Genomic DNA, 26,961 nt, shown 5'->3' with positions numbered 1-26,961 from the left:
TTGTCCTCTTTTTGAATGGGCAGTAGTGACACACAAGACTTGCCTGGTCTATTATAACAACAGGAATTACACACCTGGAAAAGAAACTTTGAATCACATGATTAAAAACAACCCTGTGAACAGACTCTCCAAGTGCCACCACAATAATTTTGGTTGCCACTTCAACACTTTTTAGAGTTTAACTGAAAATGGCAAACTGGGAGGCCAGAAATCCATTAAATCAAACCATTCTGGAAAATACAGGGTTAAATGTGCCAAAACGCATGGATTCATCCTGTTTTCCACAGCAGCCTGGCAGTGGCTGGATTGCAGGATTCCCCGTGGAGGCTGATTTGATGCACACACCGTCCCTGTGCTACTGGGTACAGCTCTGCCTCCAAGGTTTTAATCCCACCTGGAATGGAAGCCAGGGTGGAAGTTTTGGGCAGGAAAGGATGTGGGCAGGCTGGTGCTGTTGCAGTTTGTCTCCAGGAGCCACAGGCACCTGAACAGGTCACACCTCCCTGAAGCTTCAAGCTGACACTCCATCTCCATCCACTCTTCTCTGCCATTGTGGGGCAGGAATATCCCACACAACAACATGTGTAAGTTGGATTTATGCAGGAAGATTTGTTGTGCATCTTTTTACCAGCACTGATTCACTGCCAAGCAGAGTAAAATATTTATGCTGAAATTTGCATTTGTCATCAAATGTTTGAGCTCGGATCTCCATACCCTGTTTGTTTTTTTGACTACTAATTACATGTATATTCCTATAAAAATAGTAACTTTGCTTTTCAGATTTTAATATCGAAGGCAAGAAGGTGAAATTAATTAAAGCAGGCAATTATACTGTCAATCTATAAGATTCTAAGGTCTCCTTCTGTTACAGGAGAATCATTCCCTGTTCCTGCTGCCAGTTATGGATGGGAGTCAAGCAGACACTGCAAAAATGGATATGCTGCTTCTCAAGGTTTGAACTGTTGGAATGAGGGAGCCTGGCTGCATCCAGGTTATCCTGCTGTATTACTGCATCCTCACCCTGGTCATTCTGCAGGGGGATGTATTTTTGGAAAACATCATCTGCATATTTTTCCTGACTATGCCAAAAGTCAGGAAAAAGGATTAGCATTCCTCCCCAGTTCAGCCACTCCAGGCAGCTGCCAAGATTACACAGCTCCAAGTCTGCTCAGACTAACCTTCCCCATCCTGCAGAAATTCCAGGAGTTCCATTGCCTTGCTTTGTGCCAGTTAAAGTGCATTTTGCAGAGCAGGGATTTACAGCCCTAATCCCCCTCTGTCAAACTCAAAACAGCATCTTCAAGAGAAGAGGGAAAGGATGGCACCTTCTATACACCCTCCCACAAGTCCTGTGCTTCTCTGATTATAGGGACAATAAAACAATCAGATAATTTTTAACCAGAAAGTTCCTGCCTAAGAGAAGGAAATTTTCACTGGATTGATAAAAGGGGTCCTGCTAACCATTAATATCATATTCTTAACCCTAGAGCATATTTCTTCCACCCACCACCAAGCTGATTAACCTCATTTAACAGCTAAAAATGCCAATCTTACTTTCTCCTCAGACTTAAACCTCGGGAGACTATTTGTAGGGAGGAGAGGAAGGAGACTGGGCAGGAAGGCAGAGGATGACAATGGAGCAGAGGATTAATTCTCCATTTAAACTTCCAAGGAAGTGAGACAATAGGAAGATTGCTCATTCCTGTGATCATCCTGTATTTGCTGGAACGCACCAGACTTTAAAGGGACCTTGGCAGCTGTGCTGCTGCACATTCCAAAAATCCAGCAGTATGGAGTCGGCATCCACTGAGAGGATGTTAATTATGGCTCTGATGTCTTTATTATTCAACACACTAAATTATTCTCCCAGTCATTTACATTAGTCAACACTCTTCAGTGACCATCTAAAAGCAGAAGACACTATTCCACAAGTCTTAATCCCAGCAGGCTGTGGATGCCCTCAGCTCCTTGGCAAACACATGGGGCAGCCGAAAATGTCCAGGAAAGGGACTGGCAGCTCCTGGTGCTCCCTTCCTCCATCCCAAGGAATAGGGAAGCACCACCTGAATAATCACCTCTGCAGCAGCCAGGTAACTCCAGAGTTGCATAAGGCCAGGAAAAAGGAGCATGATCAGGGACTGATCCCTGCTCTCTGTGGCAGGACCCAGGGAATGACTGGAGCTGTGCCAGGAAGGGTCAGGTTGGATCTCAGGGAAAGGTTCTTCCCCCAGAGGGTGGTTGGCACTGCCCAGGCTCCCCAGGGCAGTGGGCACAGCCCCAAGGCTGCCAGAGCTCCAGGAGGGTTTGGACAACACTCTCAGGGACATGGAGGGATTGTTGGGGTGTCTGTGCAGGGCCAGGAGTTGGGCTGGATGATCCTTGTGGGTCCCTTCCAGCTCAGGATATTCCATGGCTCTGTGGTTGTCTGATGAGGACTGTAATACCCAAGAGGGAAATGGCTGGAAAACCAGCAGTCTTCCCATGCTTGCAGCGGGATATTAACTCCCAGCTCCTCCAGCTGCTCCCAAATACACTTATTTCTTGGCTCAGATGCAGCAATTGCAATGATTTCCAGCTGCATCCAAAAATGTTTTTTCTAACTCACAAACGTTGCCATCCAAACCTACCAGACTTCAGGGCTTCTTATTATCTTTTCAGTTATTTCTTCTTAAAAAAAGTTCAGCATTATGAATTTCAAATGTAACCAGGCTTTTATTCCTTCTTTACCATCTCCTAAGGATGTTTGAACTCCAACCACCGCCAAATAAAGGGCTAGTCCGAATTTTTGGAGCCTTTTTACCAGATGTGACACATCACATTCCGGTGGCATTCCGTCATCCCTTCAGAACCCAGCTCCTGCTGCAGTCCTGTCTCACAGAACAAAGGATGCCAGCTCCCTTTAACGGGAAGGATATTGGGCAAACAAAATAGTAGTCAGCCAGGATTAACACTGCTTAGAGCAGTGCTCTCCTTAAGCTGAGTCACACCACAAACTTGTGCTTCCTCTGAAATGGGAAGAGTAGCAACCAGCTCACCAATCCCAACATCCTCTGTAGCTCCCAAGAAAGAGATGGAGACATCTCAGGATAAGTCCCTTAAAAGCTTCTCTAAGTGTTCAAGCCTTAATGCCCATGAAATTAAACTGAGCAGTTTGTGTTGACACAACAAGCTTCAAAACACTTTCCCACTCCGTGAACACCAAACACGACCATTTTCCATTCCAGTGTTCCATTTTCCTTTCTCCTCTCCCAGTATCCATTCCAGTTCAGGAACACTGACCAGTGAAGGGCATCACCCACTGCAGCAGATTGGTAAAACCCCTTTGGAACAGAAAGTTTTAGAGGAGTTTTCCTTGCCGAAAAATGTTCAGTAATTGTCTTTTAAATGATTTTCAGATGTCTGGTTTGATTAAACAACAAACAACATGCTCACAGAATACACCAGGTATAAACACTGGTTTAAGAATGATTTTGCTCAAGGCAGAAAGGCACAAGCAGAGCAGTTACTTGATGGTATCAACTGCATTATTCTTTCATTTAAAATATCCCTCAAGGAATGAAATATTCATCAGGTAATATTTAATGACAAAATATGTATTCCATAAGCAAAACTCTTTAGGAAGACAAGTCCCTTCTTCCTGGTGGTTTTATGGAGAGTCATGGAGAGGAGAAAACTTCCAAAGGGAACAAGAGGATATTTTTATAGTGGTCTAAGCATCTCCCCTGCCACTTTCTCAGGTGCTGACTGAAGCTTTTCACTCATTTATTGGAGTGTCTCCCCACCAGTTTATGGAGAGAGGAGCAGCAGCAGAAAGGAAAGCACTCCAGAGCTGTTAGGTATAAGTCCACAACAGGAAACTAAAGTGTTAGTTCGAGCAATAACTATAAAAGGCTCACAAAAACATGACCAAGTCATGATACCCAAACCCACAAACCCACAGAACCCCCACTCTGCTCCAGGAACAGCATCGTTGGTTTCTCTTGCACACTGAGACACCACCAACCCAGCTGTGGCAGGAGCTGCTCCCAGCCCTGCTCACGTTGGACACGAAGCACCTCGGATGTTCTGGGATGGATCACACCTTGAGGGATGGAGGCAAATGGCAGAGCCAAGTAATGACACGTCCCTGCTGCCCGGGAGGGTCTGTCAGGGGTTACAGACCCGGCTTTGTGCTCCTGCCTGTTCTTCACCACTCTGGGCTCCTTCTGACGCCCATCTGTTGTTTACAGGAGCCCCAAGGCAGCACTGGCACGAGATTTAACACCCAACGATTTAATCGCTGTGTTACTCACGGTCGTTACACACAGTTTACTCACACCTCCCCTGTGGGGCTGTAGGAACATGCCCACTAATCCCCTTTCCAACACCCAGATAATAACTATCAATATTACAGTTTATAACTCTGGTTATTACCCACTGATTTCACTGGAACTGACTTCATGGCCCATCAGATGTAAAGACTCAGATTCCCACACAAAAAGGATCCACAGCTTAATCCCAGAATCAGCCAGGACAGGGCATGGCATGGGGAGAGACACACTGTGGTAGTTTGGGATGGGAAAGAATCACGGTCAAGACTTTCTGGGCAGATTTAGAGAAACCCTCATGACACCAGACTTGTGCTGCAGCACTAGCCTCTATTTAACCATTTGCACTGGTGTTTGTTAATTGAGAGGAGAGTCCACATCTGCCATCTCCTAAACCATTCCTGAGACTGGAAGGCAGTTCAGGATTGTAAATACCAACAGCTGCCTGCCTGTTTCCATTAGCTGAGAGATCTGGACCACGCAAGATGGATTTCATTAAAAAAGAACCTTCTTTACTTTCACAGAATTCCAGAATGGTTTGGGTTGGAAGGGACCTTCAAGACCATCATGTCCACCCCTCTGCCAGAGGCAGGGACACCTTCCACTAGCCCAGGTTGCTCCAAGCCCCATCCAAACTGGCCTTAGACACTTCCAGGGATGGGGAGTCCACAGCCTCCTGGTTTTTTGTTAAACAAAACAACCAAAAAAAACCCCAAAACAAATGAACAATTCACTATTCTCTCTGATTTTAGAATCCTTGCTTAAGAGATCATTTTCCTTACAGTCGTAGTTTTGCACTAAATTAGACATAAAGTTGCATTAACCAATTGGCTCCTTCACAAATGCCACCTCTTGTTTAAATGAGCATTTTTAAGACATTGTAAAATACAGGGATTCTTCCAGATTATCCCAAGCACTGATCATTTTGATTCTGCCTTTTTATTGAAGCAAATTAAATGTTAGTTGATGGGCTCTATGTAAAAGGTATTAATTAATGGGAAGGTCTGATTCCATTAGAGCCTGGCTGGGACACAGCGGGTGCAGCACTCGAGTGAAGAGGTGGTTTTGCCTGTTGCAACATCCTCTCCACAGAACCTCTTTGCTAGAAGTCATTCCATCAAATTTCCCAAACAACAGGGCAACGGGGGTTTATCCCCAAACTTCCAGCAATGGTCTAGATGAGATACAAAATCACTGCAGAGCAGAACTGGCACCTTTGGCACTGTTGGGTGTTCCATTATAAAGGAGAAGTTAATATTCAAGTCTTATTCTAGCCTGGTGCTCTACTTTAAGCAGTCAAAGAGACCTTTGAACAGCAATTCCTTGTGAAGAAAATTGCTAAAAGGACTTACTCTACAGAAAAACATTGTCTAATTATGCCTCCTGATTACACCCAACAAGAAAGATGCTCCAGCCTGTTACTAGAACCACAATAAAAATCATCTCCAGGTTCCTTTGAGTCTCCTTGCTGACCACACGAGGTGTTTAAACAGAAGCCTAATGACACCAGAAGTCAACAACATCAAGTAAAAGCAGCAGCCGAGCCTGCATTCCTTCAGAGAGAAAATTATGGGGCTTTTAATACAGCAGGAGAATCCACAGGGAATTGTGCAACACTCACAGCAACATTAAACACACTGGAAGCTACAGAGCTAGAGTCACCACTCCTGGGTGACTTATTCCTGCAAACACACTGCCCTCAAAGGGCAGTTTGAAGGCTGAGGTGTCCTTTGATTCTTGGATAAGCTTTGGATCTCTCTTTTTGTGCTTGTGCCCAGCCCCCAACACAGAAATCCATTCACAAAGACACAAGATACTCATTCAAAATAGGTCTAACACAGCAGGTAGAGCTGCTCTGGGGTGTTCTCAGTGTATTTTATATAACACAGAAAGCACCAACAACACCTCCTGTCCTTGCAAAGGAAAAGTGCTGATAATGAGCTTGAGTTATTTTCAATCTCACAGCCAAGTGAAAGAAAATCTAATCACCAGCCTGGTTTCTAAGCCGTTCTGCAGGAGAATCCAGATCTTCTGCCAGTAGGAAAGTTACTTTCACTGAAAGAAAAGTTTTGTACAGCTTCCTCTCTGATGCTCACAACTTTGCTTTCCTAATCCCAGTTCATATTCTCCTGGAGAGAAAGATCAGGCCAAAGACAACAGAACCTAAACCTGCCTATCACTGATGTGCCTCATCTGCAGCTACAAAAGACTTCAAATATTGTTTAACAGGTCAAACCCATCAGAAGTGTTCAAAGCCACAACTCCTACCCATGGAAGCCAGGAGGACCTTCCTGAAGAGAACCTGGGCAGCTACAGGAATTGTTTTTAGTGTTTCATGGAAACTCATGGCATCTGTACATTTGTGCCTGGCTCTTCTGCTACTCCTGGTCATCTCAGGCACAGGGAAATGAGAACTGCTGAGAAGGAACAAAAGGAACAAAACTACAAAAAGCCTCTGTCTGTGCAATCTTTATAAATAAAGTATCCACACTCTAGAAGGGGAGTATAATTAAAATTAACATTTTATCACTAGTGTCCTCCACACCTCCCACCATTGTGCCATCACAGGAACACAAAGTTTTCCTGCAGAGAAATGATTTGGGGTTAGTCATAAACTGTTCTGGCTGATAAGATACCATCAATTGTGAGCTGGTGGAGAAAGGCTTAGGATGTAATTCAGGATATGATAACGGATACAGAAGGTAAACTAAACTTTGCTTTCTGTATCTTTCTCCTCAAATGTCCCAGCACCAAAACCACAAGAAACAACAGACCAAGCTGGATTTCAGGGAATTAGATTTCATAGAATCCCAGACTGGTTTGGACGGGAAGGGACCTTAAAGATGATCCAGCTCCACCCCCTGCCATGGGCAGGGACACCTTCCACTAGCCCAGGTTGCTCCAAGCCCCGTCCAACCTGGCCTTGGACACTTCCAAGGATCCAGGGGCAGCCCCAGATTCTCTGGGCAACCTGTGCCAGGGCCTCCCTTCCCTCCCAGGGAAAGATTCCTTCCATGTCCTTTCCCCCTCCCCAGCAGGCAGAGCTAAAACTGGGTTTATTTCTCTCTGCACCAGCAACTTCAATTCATTTTTTCACTCCTGACAGTGTTTACAACCCTTGACAAAATATACAGCTCTTAAGCATGAACAAATAACTGCAGTGGGGATCTACTGCAGCTCCTGACAGCTGAAATGCAGTTCTGGGGGAGGCAGAGCAGCCCCCAGGGAAGGGGAGAGGGATTTGTTTGGTAACACGAGCAGAGGCACTGCCTGCCTCCCACTGCCAGAGAGCTTCCCAGGAACTGCAGCATTCCCAGAACCGTCCCTCACAAAAGAGCCTTGTGACAAACAGCAGCTTGGGCAAAGGAAGGTTTACAGGGTTGGCCTGAGTGTTTGTTTCGGGAGGGAAAAACATGGATAAACCAGTCTGCAATTAGAAAAATATCAATAACTCAAAACTAGGCAAAACTGTCAGTAGGGAGGGGGAAAATATGCAACACAGAGAAGAAGAACCTGTCAAAAGCCAACAACCTCTGCAAGGTTCTCCACTGCAAAAGGGAAATGTTATGATGAACTTTAAACTTCCAATTTCTGAGACAGCCCCTAGGTTTTTTTAAGACAGCCTTGGAGCCATCAGGAACACATCAGAGACGTGTGCTGCAAAAGAATTGAATTAGCTAAAATATCAACTTCTAGCAAACTGTTCTTTGTCATTAAGACAGGCACTACTACTCCCTGTGCCCCCAGGATACTCAGTTCCTACAATTAGTCAGGGAAGTGGGACCTTCCAGTGTCTCCAGGATATCTGCAATGACATTTATTCTGAAAGGAGATGGCAGACAGACACTTTGCTTGACAAGTCAGCTCTGACTGCAGGAATATGCCCACGCCTGGCACAAAAAATATGATTTGGTCTGACTAATATTTGTACCCAAACACCCGTTTGACACAGATCATGACACTTTTGGCATGATCAGAATCACAGCACTGCATGTTGGGCTTCTTTTTAGCTCAACTGTGCAGAATTAAGTCATCTTTGTAAATATTACTGTAGCCTTGGAGGCTACTATTTCAGCCTTCCTGGGAAAATGCTCAAATTCCCAGTTTTTCTCCTCTTGCATCAATTAAATCCAAGGCATTTCCCCCATTTTGTAGATATATCCGCTTATTTTTCCTTTCTCTCTCTACACATACTTCTATTAATAATGAAAAGGAAATTTAAAGTGGACACATCCTGATTTCACAATATTGGAGGATGGCCTCATATTTCCCAGGGTTTTTCCTGTGCTGCTGTTCTCATTTACCTCTGAGAGGTCTCAGGTGAATGTTGGACCAGTGACCCATGGACTGGCAAAATTAGAAAACAAAGAGGGAACGGAGAATCACAGAACAATTTGGGTTGGAAGGGACCTTAAAAACCTTCTCATTCCAACCTCCATCATGGCAGCAGGGGGAAGTTCCGCCAGAACTCCAGGAACTAGTAAAACTGGAAAGGAATCCCATTTTTCTAAAGCCCAGACCAGCAGTCTCTGTGCCACACTCTCATTTTTAGCTCGCAGACAAGTCCTTGCTGTCTGACCAAACTGCTTTCTACAAAACAGCAGCTCCACACTCATTTTTCCACATTAACACGTCAACCCTTTATCTCCTTTACCACTAAGGGATACACAGAGCTCTCCTCCAGGCCTGCAGGAGAAAACTGAGGCACAGCTCAGGGAACAGCCCCAAAGAACATCCCATTCCTGTAAAAGTGTTGTCACAAGTGCAGATAAAGTAATTACTCTGCCTCATTTGGAAACAGGTAATCCGAAAAGCACAGGATTATATTGCTGGGAGTGCTGCTGGCTACGAGTTAATTATCAAATACTGAATTCCCATGTAAGGGAATCTCTAGCAAACATAAGGACTACAAACATCCTGCATCAATGACAGCCCAGCATGTACAGACATTTATTTACATTTCTTTTGCAGCTCTGCCTATTGAAAAGCTGCAATTTTATGGTATTTAGTACATTGTGCTTTCAGGTGTTTTGTCCTAACACTGTGGCACAGGCATATATATGAAACTGCTGGGAAATTCAGCTGAATAAACTCACTAATGACCAGTGTCTTTAAAGAAAATATTACCAAAATGCAGCAACAGATGCTATAGAATCAATAAGGCTGGAAAAGATCTCTAAGATCATTGACCTATAAAACTTAAGGTGAAGGACTGTGAGCCTAAAGAAAAGGACTGATTTAAGTCAATATTTTTTTTAAGCTTCCCATAAAATCCAAAAACCAGCTTGAGAAACAGCTTTATGTTTACCTTCCCACCTGTGGAATGGAGGGGGGTTAAATTTCATTAGAGACATGTTCAGCATCTCTGAACAAATGAGAAGCAGAAGTTGGATATCTTGAAGTATTCTGTTTTTGCAACAGCAGGGCAGGAAGCAGAAGCCAATCCAGTGCTTTTAAATCCCATTTCACTTGCACAGGCTATTCATCATCTCCAATTTTTTTGGTCCAAGTGCTAACGTGAGAAACTTGTAGGATTGTTGTTTTCCTGCACTGGAAAGGTCAAAACAAGCTTCAGAGCCCCTGAGCAGACAAAGGGGAGGCTGGGCTGGGGAACACAGAGTGTCATTATCCCAGTGTCCCAGTAAAGCCATGTGATTCCTTTGGACAGCTCATCTCCAGCATCCACATCATTACTGGAATAAATACAGGCTGTGGCAGCACAGAACGGAGCGAGGAGAAGCATCTCCTGCAAATTGGAAGTTGGTTTGTTTATAAGGGAGTTCCCAACAAAACTCCAGCACAGCAATGAAACTGCACAATGGAAAGGGATTATTATAACTGAGTCACAGAGCAATCCCAGCAAAATCCAGCCATTGTTTAGGGAAACTTCAGAATTGCCTCATGCTCTTCGTTTAATCAAATGTATTTCAACGGCAGGAGATAGGAGCCAGCGTGCCTGGCCCAGAAGCTGAAGCTTAAAAGAAAAAAAAACAGAATATAAAAATTAAATAAATTTTTTAAAATTAAATAAAACTAACAAAAAACTCAATCTTACTCCAGCCTTCGATATACAGTTTTAATAGTTTGCTAAGATGCAAGACTAATAACATGAGGACTTTAGGAAAAATCCGCATTAGGTAGTGTTAAGCAAATATTTGCAACAAATAAAAGCTCTTTACAGCTCTCCATCACATCCATATGGGACTTTCAACTCCCATTTTCCAAGCTAAAAATTTAACTGGCCTCAATACACTGTGATTTCCAAAGCAAGGGGTCCCATCCTGCCTATCCTCTCCCAGCACACTCCCTTCAAACTCTTAGTCCTTCACCTCCATTTCAGCACATTCATTTTAGAGCAATATAAAATAGCCATTAATAAATCAAACAAGTCAGTAAAGGTATTACCAGCACCCAGGACTACACCAGAATCTGGCAGGACTTGTTTCTGAGGCCAAGAACCCCAAAAACTTCATCACTTCGAGATAAAATCCAGGACATGAGACTTGAGCTGATTTTCAAGGTTTTCCCTCAAGTTTTTAAGCAACACAAGAAGAATCCATATTTTTCCACAAATAGTAAAATTTCCCCTCTTCCCTCACCTTTCCTTTTTTTTTTTACCTTGAATTCTCAGTTCTTTTTTCTGTTTTACTTTTTTGGGGGGGTTTTGTTGTTTGTTTGTTTTTCAATCATCCCCAGAACACAGGAGACACTTCCAGAGCTGATAAAACCATCAGTATGGAGGAGAGTTCTTGTGCAAGAGGAAAAAGAATAAGAGAAAGAAAGCACACAATAAACCAGATTGGAAATCTACTTATAATCAAGAACACCTGTACTACAAAGGAGAATAATTCTATGTAGTTCTGGCCTTGCAGCCACTTTAAAAAAATGATATAAAAGTGTGCTCTCATGTTCACCATCACCGTTTTAAAAATCCATTTGTATTTTTAGGGTGAACTACATTTCACTTATAATTTCGCACCTCCTGCTGCTGAGGCCTCTCAGCACCAGGCAGACACTCGGCCAAAATTCTGGCAGCTGAGGAGACAAGTAGTTCCAGGAGAGATTTAAAGCCATAATAAGATCTAAGGCTAAGCTGTTGGAAAGTCCAGGCAAACTTCTGTGGCATGTTTTTCCTTTCTCTTTCCTATAAACACCTAATGAAAGCTCTCATGAATGTCCTGGTAGAGGCTGCCAAGTTAAAATAGTGCATTATCTCAGCTCATGACTCCATGGAATATTCTTACATCACAGCTCTAAGGAATCATCCACCGGGCTTGTAACTACAGGAAAGCTTTCCCATGTAGGGTGAGGATTATTTCCTTTTACAACTGCCTTGTGACTTCAGGGCAGTGTGTTATGAAAAGGGAACCCTGGATGTTGTGAGTGCTGCACTAGGGGTCTCCTGCTCTCCAGGTGGAGCAGGGATTCTCTGCAACTGAAATGTAAACTCACATTGAGTCTGTGGGTCAAGGGAAGTTTCCCCAGAGGATCCCCAGGTAGGACCCCTGTAAGGAGAGGTTTGCATAGTGAGCTCGGTGTCACTGAGCAAACCAAGGCTCTGCCTGATTCCCACAGCTGAAAAAAAATCCAGTTCCACTGATGGCCTTCCTGAAGGATTGCTTTCAGAGGTACACTTGAAATGGCACATGCTGCATTTGAGCTCCCTGGTGACCTTAAAAGAAAAGGAAATACATCATTGGCACAGCACAAAATAACCCAAGACAGCACCATTTCCAGCAGTTACTGTCACCCACCAACACATGGACCCCACCTCCTGTCCAAGAGATACTCCCATCTTCTCTCGTTTCAGTCATGAGGTAAATCACCCATTTCAGGGAAACACTGACCCATTCCAGGAAAATTGATCCATTCTGTAAATAAACGCTGAACTATGTAATTAAACGAAGACTTGCTAAGCTTAGCTGTTAGAATGGAACCTGCACCAAGTTCAAAACACTGGTGTTTAACATCCTCTCTCATAAAAGGCCTTTATTTACTCACTGATTTCATGAGTAAGTGCTTTCTGTACATAGCCCTTCCTTCCCAGCTGTGCTGTAACCACTGCTGTTATCACCTCAGTCATTCTCAAAGGCTCTGATAAGACCAAGTGATAAGAGATCAGGATTACTCTTCTTTGCAAAGGAGCCCGAGATCCAGCTGGAATTTATTACAGCACCATTTTCATTCACTTCTGCAGTTCTTCAGCCTGAAATGGCAAAAATAATTGCAAGTTGCAGTTGAAGTGTTCTCTGCTGTCCTTGGCTTCAGCTGTATCTCCTCTGCCCCCTCTCTTTTCTTCCATATCCCTTAAGAACCAGCCTCAAAACCGAGAGCTAAAGTCATTCAAACTCAAACCAAAGAGTTAGTCACCTTAATCTCTGCCTCAATACTAAATACTTTTACTGAAGCTTCTAAAGATCAAATAAGCTCTTTATTAAAAAGAGATAATGCTTATCTGCCCTCAGGAGTCAGGAGGACAGGTGGAGTACACATCCAGTAGGTATCAAAGTCTCCCAACAGTGCTCCTATATATCCATTATCTCATCAACATTTTAAGAGTTTTATTACCTTTGTAAAAGTAAATATATTTAAGGGCACCTTTTATGTGCAGTGTCAAGATTCTGACAACAAAATAAATAAACTGTTGTTTGAGGACTCTGAGGACACTAGAGGGAATATACAGCACTTCTAATAGCACTTTTATAGATCCAATATCTACATTTCAGGAGCTTTGTTACCTTTGCAAATGTACACATATTTAACTGTACTTCTCATGTGTGGTGTCAGGATTGTAAGAACACAAGTAACAAAAAAGAAATAAACTGCTCTTCAAGGGCTCCAACAACACTTGAGGAACACACAGAACTCCTAACAGTGCTCCTCTAGACCCATTTTGTATCTGCATTTTAAGAGTTTTATTACCTTTACAAAGGTAAATATATTTAAGTGCAGTGTCAGGATTGTAAGAACACAAGTACTAACAACGAGTAAGAAATAAACTGCTCTTCAAGGGCTCCGACAACACTTTAGGAACACAGAGAACTCCTCACATGGGCCTTCAACAAACAGAAGAATGTACACCCTGTTTAAACTGTTTTAATCACCTCTTGTACAATGGGCAGATTAATAAAGTTTAGTATTCCTACTTAATGATGGTGACCAGCCTTAGAGAACTATCATTAAACCACAGCACCCTGCCATTTAGATGGAAGAGAATTAATAAAGATGACAGCTGGGATATAACATCCAACATTAGGCATTTTTAAATACTTGTACAAAGGCAAAACAGTTTGAAATTCACACAAATGTGATGGTTGTTTTTTGCTCTGTTTCCAAGAACATAATTGTTTAGTACTTGATTTTTAGTAGCTTAGTAGTGACAACCCTGGGATATGTATGGAGGGGAAGAGATGGACAGCAGAGAGTTCTGGGGCAAAAAAAAATCCCAGAATGGCTTGGGTTGGAAGGGACCTTAAAGCCCATCCCATTCCACCCCCTGCCATGGGCAGGGACACCTTCCACTAGCCCAGGTTGATCCAAGCCCCATCCAACCTGGCCTTGGACACTTCCAGGGATGGAGCAGCCACAGCTTCTGTGCCAGGGCCTCCCCACCCTCCCAGGGAGGAATTTCTTCCCAATATCCCATCCAACCCTACTCTCTGTCAGTGGGAAGCCATTCCTCCTTGTCCTGTCACTCCAGGCCCTAGTAAATAAATACTACCTCTCAATCTTTCCTGTCGACTCCTTCAGATACTGGGAAGCCACAATTAGGTCACTCCAAATCCTTCCCTTCTCGAGGCTGAACAATCCCAATTCTTTCAGCCTTCCCTCATAGCAAAAGGCCAGGGAAAAGGACCAGAGTGACTGAGACAGTGACCTCATTCAGCTGCCATACAATTACAGGAGAATTAAGCTGAGTCATGGACCTAAACCCCCCCTAAATCAGAGCTCACCACGGGGCTAAATCCCTGCCCCCAGGCCTAGAGCTGTATCTCACTGGGAATTTTATAGGAGAAAGATCAAACAGCAATTAACGCTTCACTGAACACTGGAAAAGGAAAAGAAAAAGGAAATAGGGTGACACTTCTTTCCGGGCTGAAACAAAACAACAGCAGCTCAGTCCCTCAGCACCCACAGCTAAGGGTCTGTCCTGGGTGAGGCTCCCACCTACCTTAAAACAATCAGTAAATAATAAGACATAAAATTCCCTCCAGCCATCAAAACTGAGCAGGGAAGAGCCTGCCTGCATTGCATATTAATGGCGAGAAGGATCTGATGCCCAGAAGGGAAGAGAAAAAGGAAGGAAAATGGGTTTATTTGCAGATCAGGCCCAGCAGAGCTCGCTGTCCTTCGGGGCAGTTTCACCACGGGAATCACGGCCATTCCCAAGGGGATACAACACTCCACAGCCTCTCTGCACGTGGGACGTCATTCCCAGGGTCACTTTGTCCCTTTAACAAGAAAAGCTGGTCTCCCACTGACAGCCAGCAGCTAAGAATACAGATTAGTGGGAAAACATTTTCCAGGGCATTAAGGAGTTCTGAAGTGCTTTTTTTTCCCCCTCCTTTTCCTTAAACAAAACAATAAAAAAGGGAGAAAAATGAAAAAAAAAAGAATGGTTTCAAAATTGTGTGGATGACAAACAGCCAAAGGGAAGGTGATTCTGGAATAGTCATTTGGGGAAAAAATTTAATAGAAGAGTTGGAAAAAGAATCCAGACTGCCCAATGCTTCACCATATGGTCAGTGCCTTATGGAAAAGTTTAGAGGGGAAAATAAAGATTTAGTTTCTGCCTGCAAGAGGGGGATTTTCTTGTAGCAGTTTCAATGACAACAGCTGTTTGAAATATTAAACATTAATATTAAAATATTTCCCATTATGGTTCAATATTAATGTGCCCCTGTCAATTTATAGAATTATGTAAATTTACACCAATACCTAGTCATCTTTTTAACTAGATTTGACTTGTCAGGGCTTGGCTTCTAATGACTGAACTGACATGGGCCTGACAAATTTAAATTCTGTTCTCTGTGTAAAAGAGAGCTGCATTTAAAAAAAAAATACATAGTTCTATTTTCTCCCCTCAGAGACAAATTTTATCTGTAAGAATCTACAGGCAGAAATAGATTTTCCATTGGAACCACTGATTTGGAATAAATACTGAGCCAGGATCCCTTTGATCTCAAATTCCAGCCTGAGTCACCGCATGGACTAAACACTGTATTTAAGGGAAAGGGGGATCCAGTCCTGCTGTACCTCATGGCTTCCTTCATCATCCCTTCCTCTGGCTTAATGAGCCACTGCAAATTAACAACTTTTCTTGCCCACATGAAGAAGAGTAAGTTAATTCCTCTTCTTTTTAGTCCAGGATCTCTGAGCTGTCATGTTTTCCACCCAGTTCTGGGACACACACAACCCCCCAAACCTTTCACAGCAAATAAAACTGGGTTTGTGAGGCTGTGGCAGCTCTGTGTCCCCATAAGCAGATAATACAGGGCTTTAGCTCAAGTTTACCTGCTCCCAGAAGCTTAAGATTGGGAAATCTTAAATGGTTTGTCCACAGCACCAAGAGATTTGGGAAGTTACGTGGAATTTAGGCATAGGCTGTAACACCAGGTCTTGGTTTCCATTGAATTTCAGTGCAAATTCACAATAAACACACTGAAATGAGTATCGATTGAAGGTTAAACTCTGAGCTCCAATACTACAGCAGTGATCAAGCTTTTGATCCCACCCAGCTCAAGTCCTGTTGCTTTCTGGGCAGAAAAAGCCAAAAAAAGGGACAAGTGAACATGTCTCCAGAGAGAACAAGCAGCACTGGGCCTATTTTTGAAGCCATGACACAGAAGGCTGACGTGCCTCCATTCAGTCCCAAAATCTCCTTGGATGAGGATTCAAATTAACAACATTTTGGGACACATCAAGTCCAGCAAACTGCTTCCAAATGGAGCCCAGAGAGTCACATGGAGATGAGTTCGTGTGGAGATGCTGGAACAAAAGGGCTGCAGGAATCACATCATCTGTGATTCACACAGTGACACTGTCACTGGTCCATGTCCTGTGTCACTAACAAGCAGGACTTGTCCTAAATGGGCACAGAGCACCATTCACTCCCAGCCCTCTTGATTTTCTGTTATTGAAGGAGATCCAGAGTCATTTTTGTAAATGGATTGACACCACTCACAGCAAACAACACACAAAAGATTCCCACACACTTTAAGTCTTGTAAACAACAGCTAATAATTTAATTTTTTAAAAGCTTTTTGAAACTAAGCACCTTGGTAACCCATTTGTGGTAAAATACCTGTCTCCCGGTTCCCACTTTCTGCCACAGCACTAGAAGAAGTCATTGAATCTTTCCATAATTTCCACAGAGCATCCAGCATGGCCCCTGCTAACACCCCAGCAGATCACCTGAGCTTTTTTCAAGTTTAATTTGAAGCAGAATGATCTGATAAGAATTGTTTCTATACCAGGTGACATCAGGGATTAGGAAACACTTATTTCTTCGGCATCAAAACCAAATCCCACCCTCCTAAATGAGTCCTCCATCAGCAGCAGGAACAGGCACCTCAACCCTGTTCCCCCCGCCCCACTTCCAGAGATGGGGACTCCACCACTGCCCTGGGCAGCCTGTTCAAGTGTCTGACCAACCCCTCCATGAAGGAATTTTCCAAATATCCAATCTAAACCTCTTCTGATGCAACTTGAGGCCGTTTCCTCTTGTGCTGTCGCTGTGAGCAAAGACAGACCCAAATCAAAGCCTTTTAACAATGTACTTGAAATTCAACAAGCTCTCAGTGTGCCCAGGTTATCACCATATTAAAGTAATCCTGGTTTTGCCCCTTATTCCAAATATATCATAAAGTGGAGGCAAGTTCCTTCCCTTCAGACGCAAGAACAGTATACTTAGAAATTTAAGAAAAACATGATCAAGATAACACCAGCACAGGAAAGCAGCTGGAGAGCACTGAAACACTGACACAAAATGAAACTGGAGACAGGAAAATGAAGCAAACCCCCTGCAGAAGCCACGTGTGTGGTGGGGCAGAGCAGGGCAGAGTCTGAAAACTGGTTTAAAAACACAGCTGTGCATTAGAAGAATAGGTTTAGGTGGGATATTGGGAAGGAATCCTTCCCTGGGAGGGTGGGGAGGCCCTGGCACAGGCTGCCCAGGGAAGCTGTGGCTGCCCCATCCCTGGAAGTGTCCAAGGCCAGCTTGGATGGGGCTTGGAGCAACCTGGGCTAGTGGAAGGTGTCCCTGCCCATGGCAGGGGGTGGAGCTGGATCATCTTTAAGGTCCCTTCCAACCCAAATCAGTCTGGGATTCCATGATTTCCCTGTGCCTTGTATCCCAAGCAATCTTGACCCATTTTTCCTAACATTTTCTATCATTTGTTACCTTTCATTATTGCTCCTTACTTATCACTTCAGGGTTCTTGGAACAAGGTCACGAGGCTACAGAAGAGTTTCAGTTACACTGAACAATGAACAGACACACACTGTTCAGCTTTTAAACTTAAAGAAAATGGAAGAAATCTCTTCCTTTCCCATAGAAACAAAAGAAGCTGGGTTTAAACATTAAAATGGAGATTTGAATCAGAATATCCCAGGTGGGAAGGGAGCCACGAGGTCCCTTAAAGTGTAAAAAACCAACATCCTGTGAATATTTCTAGCAAAATTTAAAAAAAAAAAAATAAATTTAGTCAGAGGAAAGCAGACGCAGGAAGCCAAACTGAGACCTGGCAGAGCATCACCACAAACCCTGAACCACAAAAAAGCAGCTGCTGAGCCGTAGGTGGGTTCAGGGCTCTCTTTAGCTCCAATCCTGCTCCAAAAGCCCATGATTATCCATGACGAAGAGCTGGAAATAACTTGTTTCTGTGTTTGTTTTCACCTCAGCCCTAAATTGCAAGGGTCTGGGGAGATTATTTGAGCTTAAGATCAGAGCTATCAGACCTACTCAATGTTATGCTGTGCTCTGAAAATCTGGTTTTTTTGCCTTCAGAAAGCCCAAAGTTTCCCAGGGTGAGTCATGGGAGGAACCCAAAGGTAAGTTCAAAACACACAGAGAAAGCCCTGTGGTTCTCTTGCAGCAGAGGAAGCTTTTTCTTGAAGAACTCAGCACAAATCCTGGCCCAAGTTTCTCTGAAACTCAACCACAACATGAGGGGGTGATCTTTCTTCCAGTTCATCTACAAGTTCACTATTTTAATTAGAATTCAGAGCAAAGATAAAGCTCAGAATAACTTGCAGAGCTAAGACAGTTACTTCAAATCACTCCTAACAATCTCAGCCCTCCCTGGTTGCTCCCATTACAAACCAGTTTAAGGCACACAGAGATTTATCTACTTAAAGTACAGCCCCAGTAGAAAGCAGGATCAAAGGCAAACATCTTCCTCTCCTTCAAAAACTTCTCCACTACTACAGCCCAGAAGTTCCAGTTTCCAGTCGTGGAAAACAAAATTAATAAAGCCGAGATTTGTTGGAGTGCTCCAGATACCCACGGACATGGGACATGTGCCTTCGCAGCAGCGTTTGAGAAGGAAAGATGGGATTATTTAAGGCAACATTATTCTTACGGTGCTTAATTTGCACAGCTCCAAGCAGTACCACTTTCCAACCAACAATTATAATTGGATATTTGTGTTATACAGCCAAGTTTTTTCACATTAGGCAATTTTATCCCTTCTCCACAGTGAAAACCGACGTCCTCTGAAAAAAGGGCTTTTCAAGCCTGAGTCTCAGGTTTCACCAGAGTGAGCATTTAATATCAAACTCCACATCTTGTAAGGGGGAGCCAAAAATCCCCCAGACCAGGCTGAGTGGCTGTTCTGGAAGCTGTAAAAAATACTAAATTTCAGCAAAAAGCCACATTGAAACGTAATTATCCCTCTAAAACATAAAAAGAAAAGCAGAAATAGCAGAATTAAATTGATATCTAAGTGTGGCTTTACACAGAGACAGCTCTGTGACCAATTGGGGCAGGGACAGTCTGCCACACTGGGCACATTCCTCCAGAGGGATGAAGAAATTATTTGTTTTTTATTGGGTTTATGTGTAACATTCGCATCTTGTTACCATTGATATTTTAGCCTTAAAAGTTTTCAGACATTCCTCCAGGGCTTATCTTAAGCACATTTTTATTAAGTTCTCTTCTCTAAAAAAACGAGCTCCAGTGAGTTTTGACGCTCTTTGCTTTTGACAATGATAATCTTTGTCCTTTCCAGCTGCAGCAAATTTAAGATAATCTCTTCTTCAAGTGGACTTTATTAATCTTCCAAATGAAATACCATCCTGAGGTAAAACAATTATTTCCAGTTCAGCTCTTAGTAACAGTTAAGCCCGTGTTGGAAAAGACAACCAACATCTGGCAGACACAATATCTGCAGCAATTAAGAATAATTGTGAAACCATAATATACAAATCTATCCAAGTGCTGAGAGTGGAGCTCTGCACAGGCAGCTCTGCCTTCCTGCAGCTCAGAGGGAAAAAAAAAGCAGGGAATGACTGCAGAAGGATTTCACCAAGTCAGCAGCTGGGCCGGCCACACACAGCAGCATCTCCACTGTCACAACACACAGGGATGAGCTGGGATCTTCCAGGGATGTGCTTGGATACTTCCAGGGAGGTCTCCAGGTGGAAGGTGGGACACCTCACCTGAGGGAGCCGGGTCTGGGGTGTCCTGAATCACCCCCTGGATCACCCCATGTGCCTTCAGCAGCACTCCAGCCTCGATCAGCAACATGATCTAACTAAACAGGGGGAAAAATCCCATTTGTTCTCCCCTTCCCATTTCAGCTCCCAGGTGGACCCTCCCCAGCACCTGCCAGTTGAGGTGCTGAGGCCTCTCAGCTCCATAAAACCTGAACAAAGCTCCCAAAAAACACATTACAAGGACAAGCAGTAACACAACAAAGGGCTGGGCTGGTTTCACACCCCAACTGCTCCTCAGATCCCACATTTTCCCTCTAAATAACCTGAACAGTAACCCCAAATCCCTCGCAAGGTCACACACTTAAACCTGCTTATCCTCCTGTGGTTTCCCATGGACAGAGGGATACAGAGATCCAAGATGGCAACACTGCTCATATAAAACCCCCCCAGTTGTTCCATCTCACCTCAGAGGAGGTGAACCAGAACAGTTGATTATTATTTTTATTCTGTCTGGAGAAAAAAAGATTTCACCTGCATGTTTCAAATTAAAAAATCTGACACTTTCCTCCATTTTCAGTCAACTGTCCCTGAAAGTATTTTTTTTATTGAGCTGGTTTGACTGCAAAAGTGCAAATTTAGAAAAAAAAATTTGACCTTTTCTTGCTAAAAGGGTAGTAATAGATAAAATGTTACAAAAGATCTGATAAACTATAAAATTATCTGATTTGGAATCAGATCTATGATCAAAAGCTCTTCTAAATACCAGCAGTTTGAATAAAAACTAAAGAAAATTAAACTTCATTTTCCCTACAAAACTCCTCCAGTTGCTCATTCCCCCAGCTGAAATCATAACCCCCAGTGTAAAATCACAATCATTACTAAGAAATATGAGATTATACAACATATTAAGTAGAAAAAGATTCAAATTTATACACTATTTCATTGGGGGGTGAAAGAAAAAGCAGTTTTGGTCTGAAATAGGGCTCCTTAGAGGGAACATTTTACTTCAGGTACAAGCAAAAGCCTGAGTAAAATATGATCTATGTGCTTGACTGACTGTGCACTCTACTATTGCCTAGACCTCAGAACTCCAGTTTCTTGTGTTAGGATGTCCAACAACAATTATTTTGGGGAATGGAACAAAGGAGTTGAATGTATTTTCCCCAAACAAAGCCCAAAAATTGCACAGGCAGAATTTCATTGGAGGGAGCATCCTGAATGATCTTCCAACTATTATTTTATAGCAGTAAAGCTGCTTTTCCTTTAAAAGAAAGGACATAAAAGGGGTTATTTCTCCTCCAAATTCCATCACGGAATTTTTCAGTTCACCAGCCTGACATGCATGAGTTTGTCTTCAACAACAACAGACACATCACAGATGAGTCTTTGAAACTCAGTATTTCCTGGAGCAGCACTCTCTGCCATCACCTGCCTGCTGGTTTCCTGGTGGCCAAATATTTCAAACCAGAAACATTTGCTAGCCCTGACCTCCTTAATCAAGTGGTCACCCTAGAAAGGGGTAAAAGCCTCCATTGCTTTAAGAAATCAATGTAATTATCACTATCTGCTTAAGCCCCCCTGGATGGGGTTGGTGGGTCCTTGGCCTGGTTGCTCCAAAAAGGCTGCGGGTTCTGCTGGTTCCCAAATTAAGCAATAAATAGTTATTTTCTTGGTCACCCACCTGTGCTGGGAACTTGTGCACGCGCCCAACTCTCTGCAAGCCCCAACAGCCCCAGCAGAAGATGGGCACAAAGCTCCTTTTCCACCTGGAGCTCAGTTCCCTAAATAAAACTTGAGCATCAAAGAGATCACAGCAAGATAAGGGAACCCCAAAGTGCATATTTATACACAGGTAGAGACACACAAATGTGCCAGGGCAGAGAATCCCTGCCCTGCACAAACAAACACAATCCCAATGTCTGCAGGGCTGCTGACAAACACTGCAACATCCCGTGAGCTCATGGAAATTCAATGGAATTGGTTAATCCACTCTGAGTGCCAGAAGGGAATTTAAACAGCACAGTCTTGCTCTCTAAGTGTGCTCAAGGCCCCAGATGAAAGAGCCAATCCCCAAAAAAGACTGTGATGTCCATGTGGAGCTGAAGGTCACAGAACAAGGGAATAATCATTCCAATTACACAGTAATGAACATCCATAAAATACATCACTGATGTGATACGTGCTGATATGTGTTCACTACATTTTATTTTCAAGAGGTAAACCTGTTTCAGAGGCAGGAGGGTAGCAAGAATAAGATTTGAGGTTCCTCTCCACTCCACTGAGTTTATTTGGCTTGTGCAATCCCTGAGTGTGCAGGAACACCGACCGGGGTGAAAATCTGCTTTACACGAGCGAGTAAAAAAGCAGAAAAAATCAACTATGTATCAGCAGAAAGACTGAACCTGAAGGCCCACAAGTCTCCTTTTCACCCAGAAGCAAAAATAAATCATGGAGCCATGAAAAAGAAGCATTCCCAACTTTTGGTGACACAACCCACATGTATCTCCTTTAACCAAGCCACCATCCAGCACAACTTCCTCTGGCGTCACAACTCCCATCTCCCTGGCACCAACCAGAAAAACAAAAACAGCCCCGTGCCACGATGGCACCCACAACCCCAGGCTGGAAAACAGAGGCCAACTGCTTCTTTCCATCTCCATCAGCAGCTCCAGCCATGGAGCAATCAGGGCACACAAGCTCTAAGATGCACTGAAAGGAGACAGCACTTTACAGGCCACAAATCACCACCAAACCTGCCTAGAGAACGTCTCTGAGCCGAGTTCTTTCAGCAGGGAGGTGTGTTATAAAAGCTGCCGTGACCCGAGGTGTGCAGGGAGCTCACTGCAGTCTGTCACCCCGGACTGAAGGCAGCCAGCCACGCTCCACAGCCCAGGAGCCGGGAATGCCGGCTGCCTCCAGGAGAGTAACAACGGATTCAGTGTGTTCTGCAGGAAAAAAACACGGCTAAGAGAGGAGGAAATGCATTTTAAGGCTAAATATGCCCGAACTCGGCCCCAAAGGGCCTGCTCGTCAGACAATGCAGGAATCTCCCTGCAGAACCCCAGCAAGGTTTTTTTTCCCTCTGGCCTCCATCTCTGCCACGGCTAAAATCCAGCAATCCAAAGGAACCTTATCCATCACCGGGGTGGGGGAGAACACCATCACAACCCAAGGGCTGCCCACAGGCCAAGAGGGACCTCCAGGGCTTACAAAGGCTTTTGTTTTGGCTAATTCCGAGGCACATCTTAGGAGTGCAAACCCTCCCCTGCAGTATTTGCAACCCGAATATTGCAGCACTGAGCTAATTTCGGGGAGCTGGCACAAAAAAAAATCGACTACTGGAGTAATCGGACCAGAAAATGACAGTGAGCTAAATTTAGGAGTAACTATGCAGTGCAATATTAATAAGAGATTATTTCCCTTCTCCAAATTTTTTTTTTTGAAGTTAAGCTGGCAATGCTCCTTTTAAAACCAAGGCTCTCCATCCCCCCAGGGATGGATCCTACAGTTTCCTGGGTGCCAACATGAGGCTCAACCCCAGTCAGGCTCTCCATCCTCCCAGGGACGGATCATACGTTTTTTTGGGTGCCAACATGAGGCTCAACCCCCACCGAGGATGAGCCTCTCTCGGGAGAGAGCCCTGGGGAGGGGGGGAGCGCTGTCCCCATGTCCCCAAGGCTCCCCCCAAACGCTCCCAGGGAAGGATGCCCCGTTTCCCCGCAGTGCAGGCGCGGATATCCCGCATCGCCCCCCCTCCTCTCCCCATCACTCACTTTCTCTTGTACTCGTCGCGCTCCCGCTTGACTTTGGCCAGCACGTTGTAGAGGGCGCGGATCTCGGGGGTGATGGTGTCGATCTGCACCCCGACCCCGTCCGGGTGGATCCAGGACACGCCGGGGCCCTGCACGGTCTCCAAGCCGCCGCCCCCGGTGCGGCGGACCTGGGTGTAGCTCCAGATGGTGCCGGGCAGGCGCCCGTAGTGCGGCGGCGAGGGCAGCGGGCCGTGCCCGGGCCCCGGCGGCGGCAGCAGCGGGGGGGGTCCCGCCGTCCGTCTGCACCGCCTGGTCCCGGGAGAAGGTCTTGTAGCGCAGCCGCCGGTCGCGCTCGCTCTGCTGGGCCGCCAGCTGCTTCTCCAGCAGCCGGTTGCGCCGCTCCAGCTCGTGCACCTTGGCCAGGAAGCAGCGGAACCGCACGTTCAGCCCCTTCAGCAGGTGGATGTTGGAGCCCAGGTCGTTCCGCAGCGCGGCCGTGACCGGGGGGCCCCCGCCGGCCGCCGCGGGGCCGCCGCCGCCGGGGCCCAGCGGGCAGGAGGACGAGGAAGAGGCGGCGGCGGCGGGGGAGAAGGCGCGGGCCATCTCCCCGAACAGCAGCGAGTTCATGGCGGAGGGGATGGAGAAGGAGGCGATGGAGGCGGCGAGGGACGAGCGAGGCGCTGCCGGTGCCTCCCGTCGCTGCCGCGGCCGCCGCCGCTGCCCGGGCTCTGAGCGGACACCGGCCCCGCCCCCCCCGCGCCGGGGCCGCGCCCCGCCCGCCCGCGGGCCCTGATTTGCATAACCACGCCCACATTTCCATATCAGGCCTCCTATTCCCATGGCCACGCCCCGTTTGTCCATACAGGGCGGTGATATTTGCATAACCCCGCCCCCTCGGCCGAGCCCCGCCCCCGCGGTGCCGCAGCCGCGCGCGGGTCCCTCCACGTGTCCCCAGGGCGGGGGGGGGGGCGCGGATTTTTGGGGGTAATCGGGTCCAACGCGCTCCACAGCCCTCGGTGTGCTCCCGGATCAACTGGCAAATGTGCAATAAATGGGTTAAAGGCCCCGGGCCTTGCGTCCCTGCTTTTGGCTCTCTAGGAAACCGCCTCATTATTAATCCCCTACTAACCCCCTATGGAAACAGGCTGGGAAAGTTGGGGCTGTTCAGCCTCGGGAAGGGAAGGTTGTGTGGGGACCTCACAGCACCTTCCAGTGTCTGAAGAGGCTACAGGAAAGCCAGAGAGGGACCCTTTGTCAGGAACTGGAGTGGCAGGACAAGGGGTAATGGGTATAAATAGAAAGAGGGGAAACTTAGGTTGTGAGGGTGGGCAGGCCCTGGCACAGGTTGCCCAGAGAAGCTGTGGCTGCCCCATCCCTGGAAGTGTCCAAGGCCAGGTTGGATAAGGCCTTGAGCAACCTGGGCTGGTGGAAGGTGTCCCTGCCCATGACAAGGGAGGTGGCAATAAATGATCTTTAAGGCCCCTTCCAACCCCATAACATTCTATGGTTCTACAATTAGTTCAGATCAGATTAAATTATAAGGGTGAATTTTGTTATCCCAAAGCAGAGCCCTGCCTAAGTGCTAAATAACAATGCTGATACTGTAATAATTGAGTTATTAAATGAGTGTTTCCCAACTGCTGCTCCTGGACCTCTGGCCCACTGGGCAATCAAAGGATATTGTTTAATTGAATGATGTGATTCCTCCACTGTGCTGCCACACATGGAATGATGCAAGTGAGGTCCATGGAAAGCTCTCAGTAACACTGCTGTAAACTGTAGTAATAATAATTCAATCCATTTTTTGAAATAAAAACATGGGGTTTGCCAGGCAATATTTATATTTGACTCCACAGGCAGCAGCACCCACTTGCTGAAACACCATCAGCACCCCCAGCCACGCTCAGCACCGAAACCAAAGGCTCTTCAAAGGGCTCTGTTAATGTGTTACAAACCTGTGTTTTCCCAGCAGCACCTCCTGGAAAAAAACATAAACGTGCTGGGTGGAGGTGCTTTATTAAAAGGGTGACTCAAGGAAACACCTGAAAGATTATCTCTCCCTGAGCACAAACCACTTCAGCCTCAGCTTGTGGCGACTGGAACCTGTGTTCAGTGCTGAGGAAAAGCCCTTGATGCCTGGGTTGTCAGGGCAGGGCTGTGGGTGCTGATCGTGGGTGTCATCAGTGCATCAAACAGAGCCAGTTTTAAATAAAAAAGCTTGCAGCTCAATGGGAAATGTTTCCATGGCTTGTACCACCCTGCAGATCCACAGAAATCCTTGGAAAATGCAAGAATTGACTAAGCCTGCCAATACGAGGGCTCTTACCAGGGGCAGCAGCCAACCAAGAGCAGGTTTCTGCCAGATCTGGGTAATTTCCAGGCCAGGTTGGATGGGGCTTGGAGTAACCTGGTTTAGTGGAAGGTTCCACCCGTGGCAGGGGGTGGAACAAGATGGGGTTTAAGGTCCCTTCCAAAACAAACCATCCTGGGATTTCATGGATTTCCCTGTTTTCAGACACCTGACATCTTCCCTGGCAGGTGGTGCTGGAAGGAGCCGGGTGATTTCAGTTGACAGGTGGGAAAATCCTGTTGAACAACAAGAGATTTTTCTTTTCCCTTAAGGAAGCAGGAAAACATCAGAGGGAATGATAAACCAGCTGATGAAGGCTTTTGTACCTTTCTGGTGAGATGATGCTTCCCATGATCCCTCCTTGCCCATCGCCAGGTGGTGAGGATGGATCCACCAACACCCCATCCAAAGGCTGTTAAATCAATGAGTCTTTTCCTAATGGGATTTGGCTCATCTCTGAGATGCCCATGGTCACCACCAGCATCTCCTGCTCCACCACCAGGGTGAGGTTCCATCCCAGCCCCTGAAAGTGAATCATCCTGAATTAATCACAGCAATTAATTGAACTCAGGCTGGGAGAAATGGAATTCCTTGTTCCATGAGGGCTTAGGCAGCCCTGGATCTGACCTGCTACCACCAACCCCAAGCCAAGCAGCCACTGTCCATGGGATACCCTGTGGCAGTTGGGGACATTCCTGCAGGGATTCCTCCAATTCCTGCCATGGAAAGCTCTTCACTGCCTGCCAATTGCAGATATAAATAATTAAGCACTGATTAGCCCTTTCCTACTTGGACAGGGAGGAAAAGGGATGGGAAATGGAGCTATTTCTGAATGCAGGAACTATTCAGCAATTAAATAAGTGACCACCCCAGTGATGCTGATAATAATAACATA

General features: G+C 45.4%; 1 protein-coding gene across 1 annotated transcript in view; it reads right to left on the bottom strand.

Annotated features, from left to right (window-relative positions):
* IFFO2 (intermediate filament family orphan 2) overlaps positions 1 to 24,434 on the bottom strand; it is a 43,349-nt gene extending 18,915 nt beyond the window's left edge. Inside the window, 2 exon segments of the mRNA XM_027693168.1 lie at positions 23,738 to 24,012; positions 24,014 to 24,434. Of these exon segments, the coding sequence (XP_027548969.1) occupies positions 23,738 to 24,012; positions 24,014 to 24,343 (605 nt within the window). The 5' untranslated portion in view covers positions 24,344 to 24,434.
* Positions 24,435 to 26,961: the final 2,527 nt, after the last annotated feature.

Source organism: Neopelma chrysocephalum, unplaced genomic scaffold (genome assembly GCF_003984885.1).
Source record: "Neopelma chrysocephalum unplaced genomic scaffold, ASM398488v2 Primary Assembly neopelma1_90, whole genome shotgun sequence".
In the NCBI taxonomy this organism is placed as follows: Eukaryota; Metazoa; Chordata; class Aves; order Passeriformes; family Pipridae; genus Neopelma; species Neopelma chrysocephalum.
The sequence above is the reverse complement of the archived record's forward strand: the minus strand, read 5'-3'. Positions and strand labels throughout refer to the sequence as shown.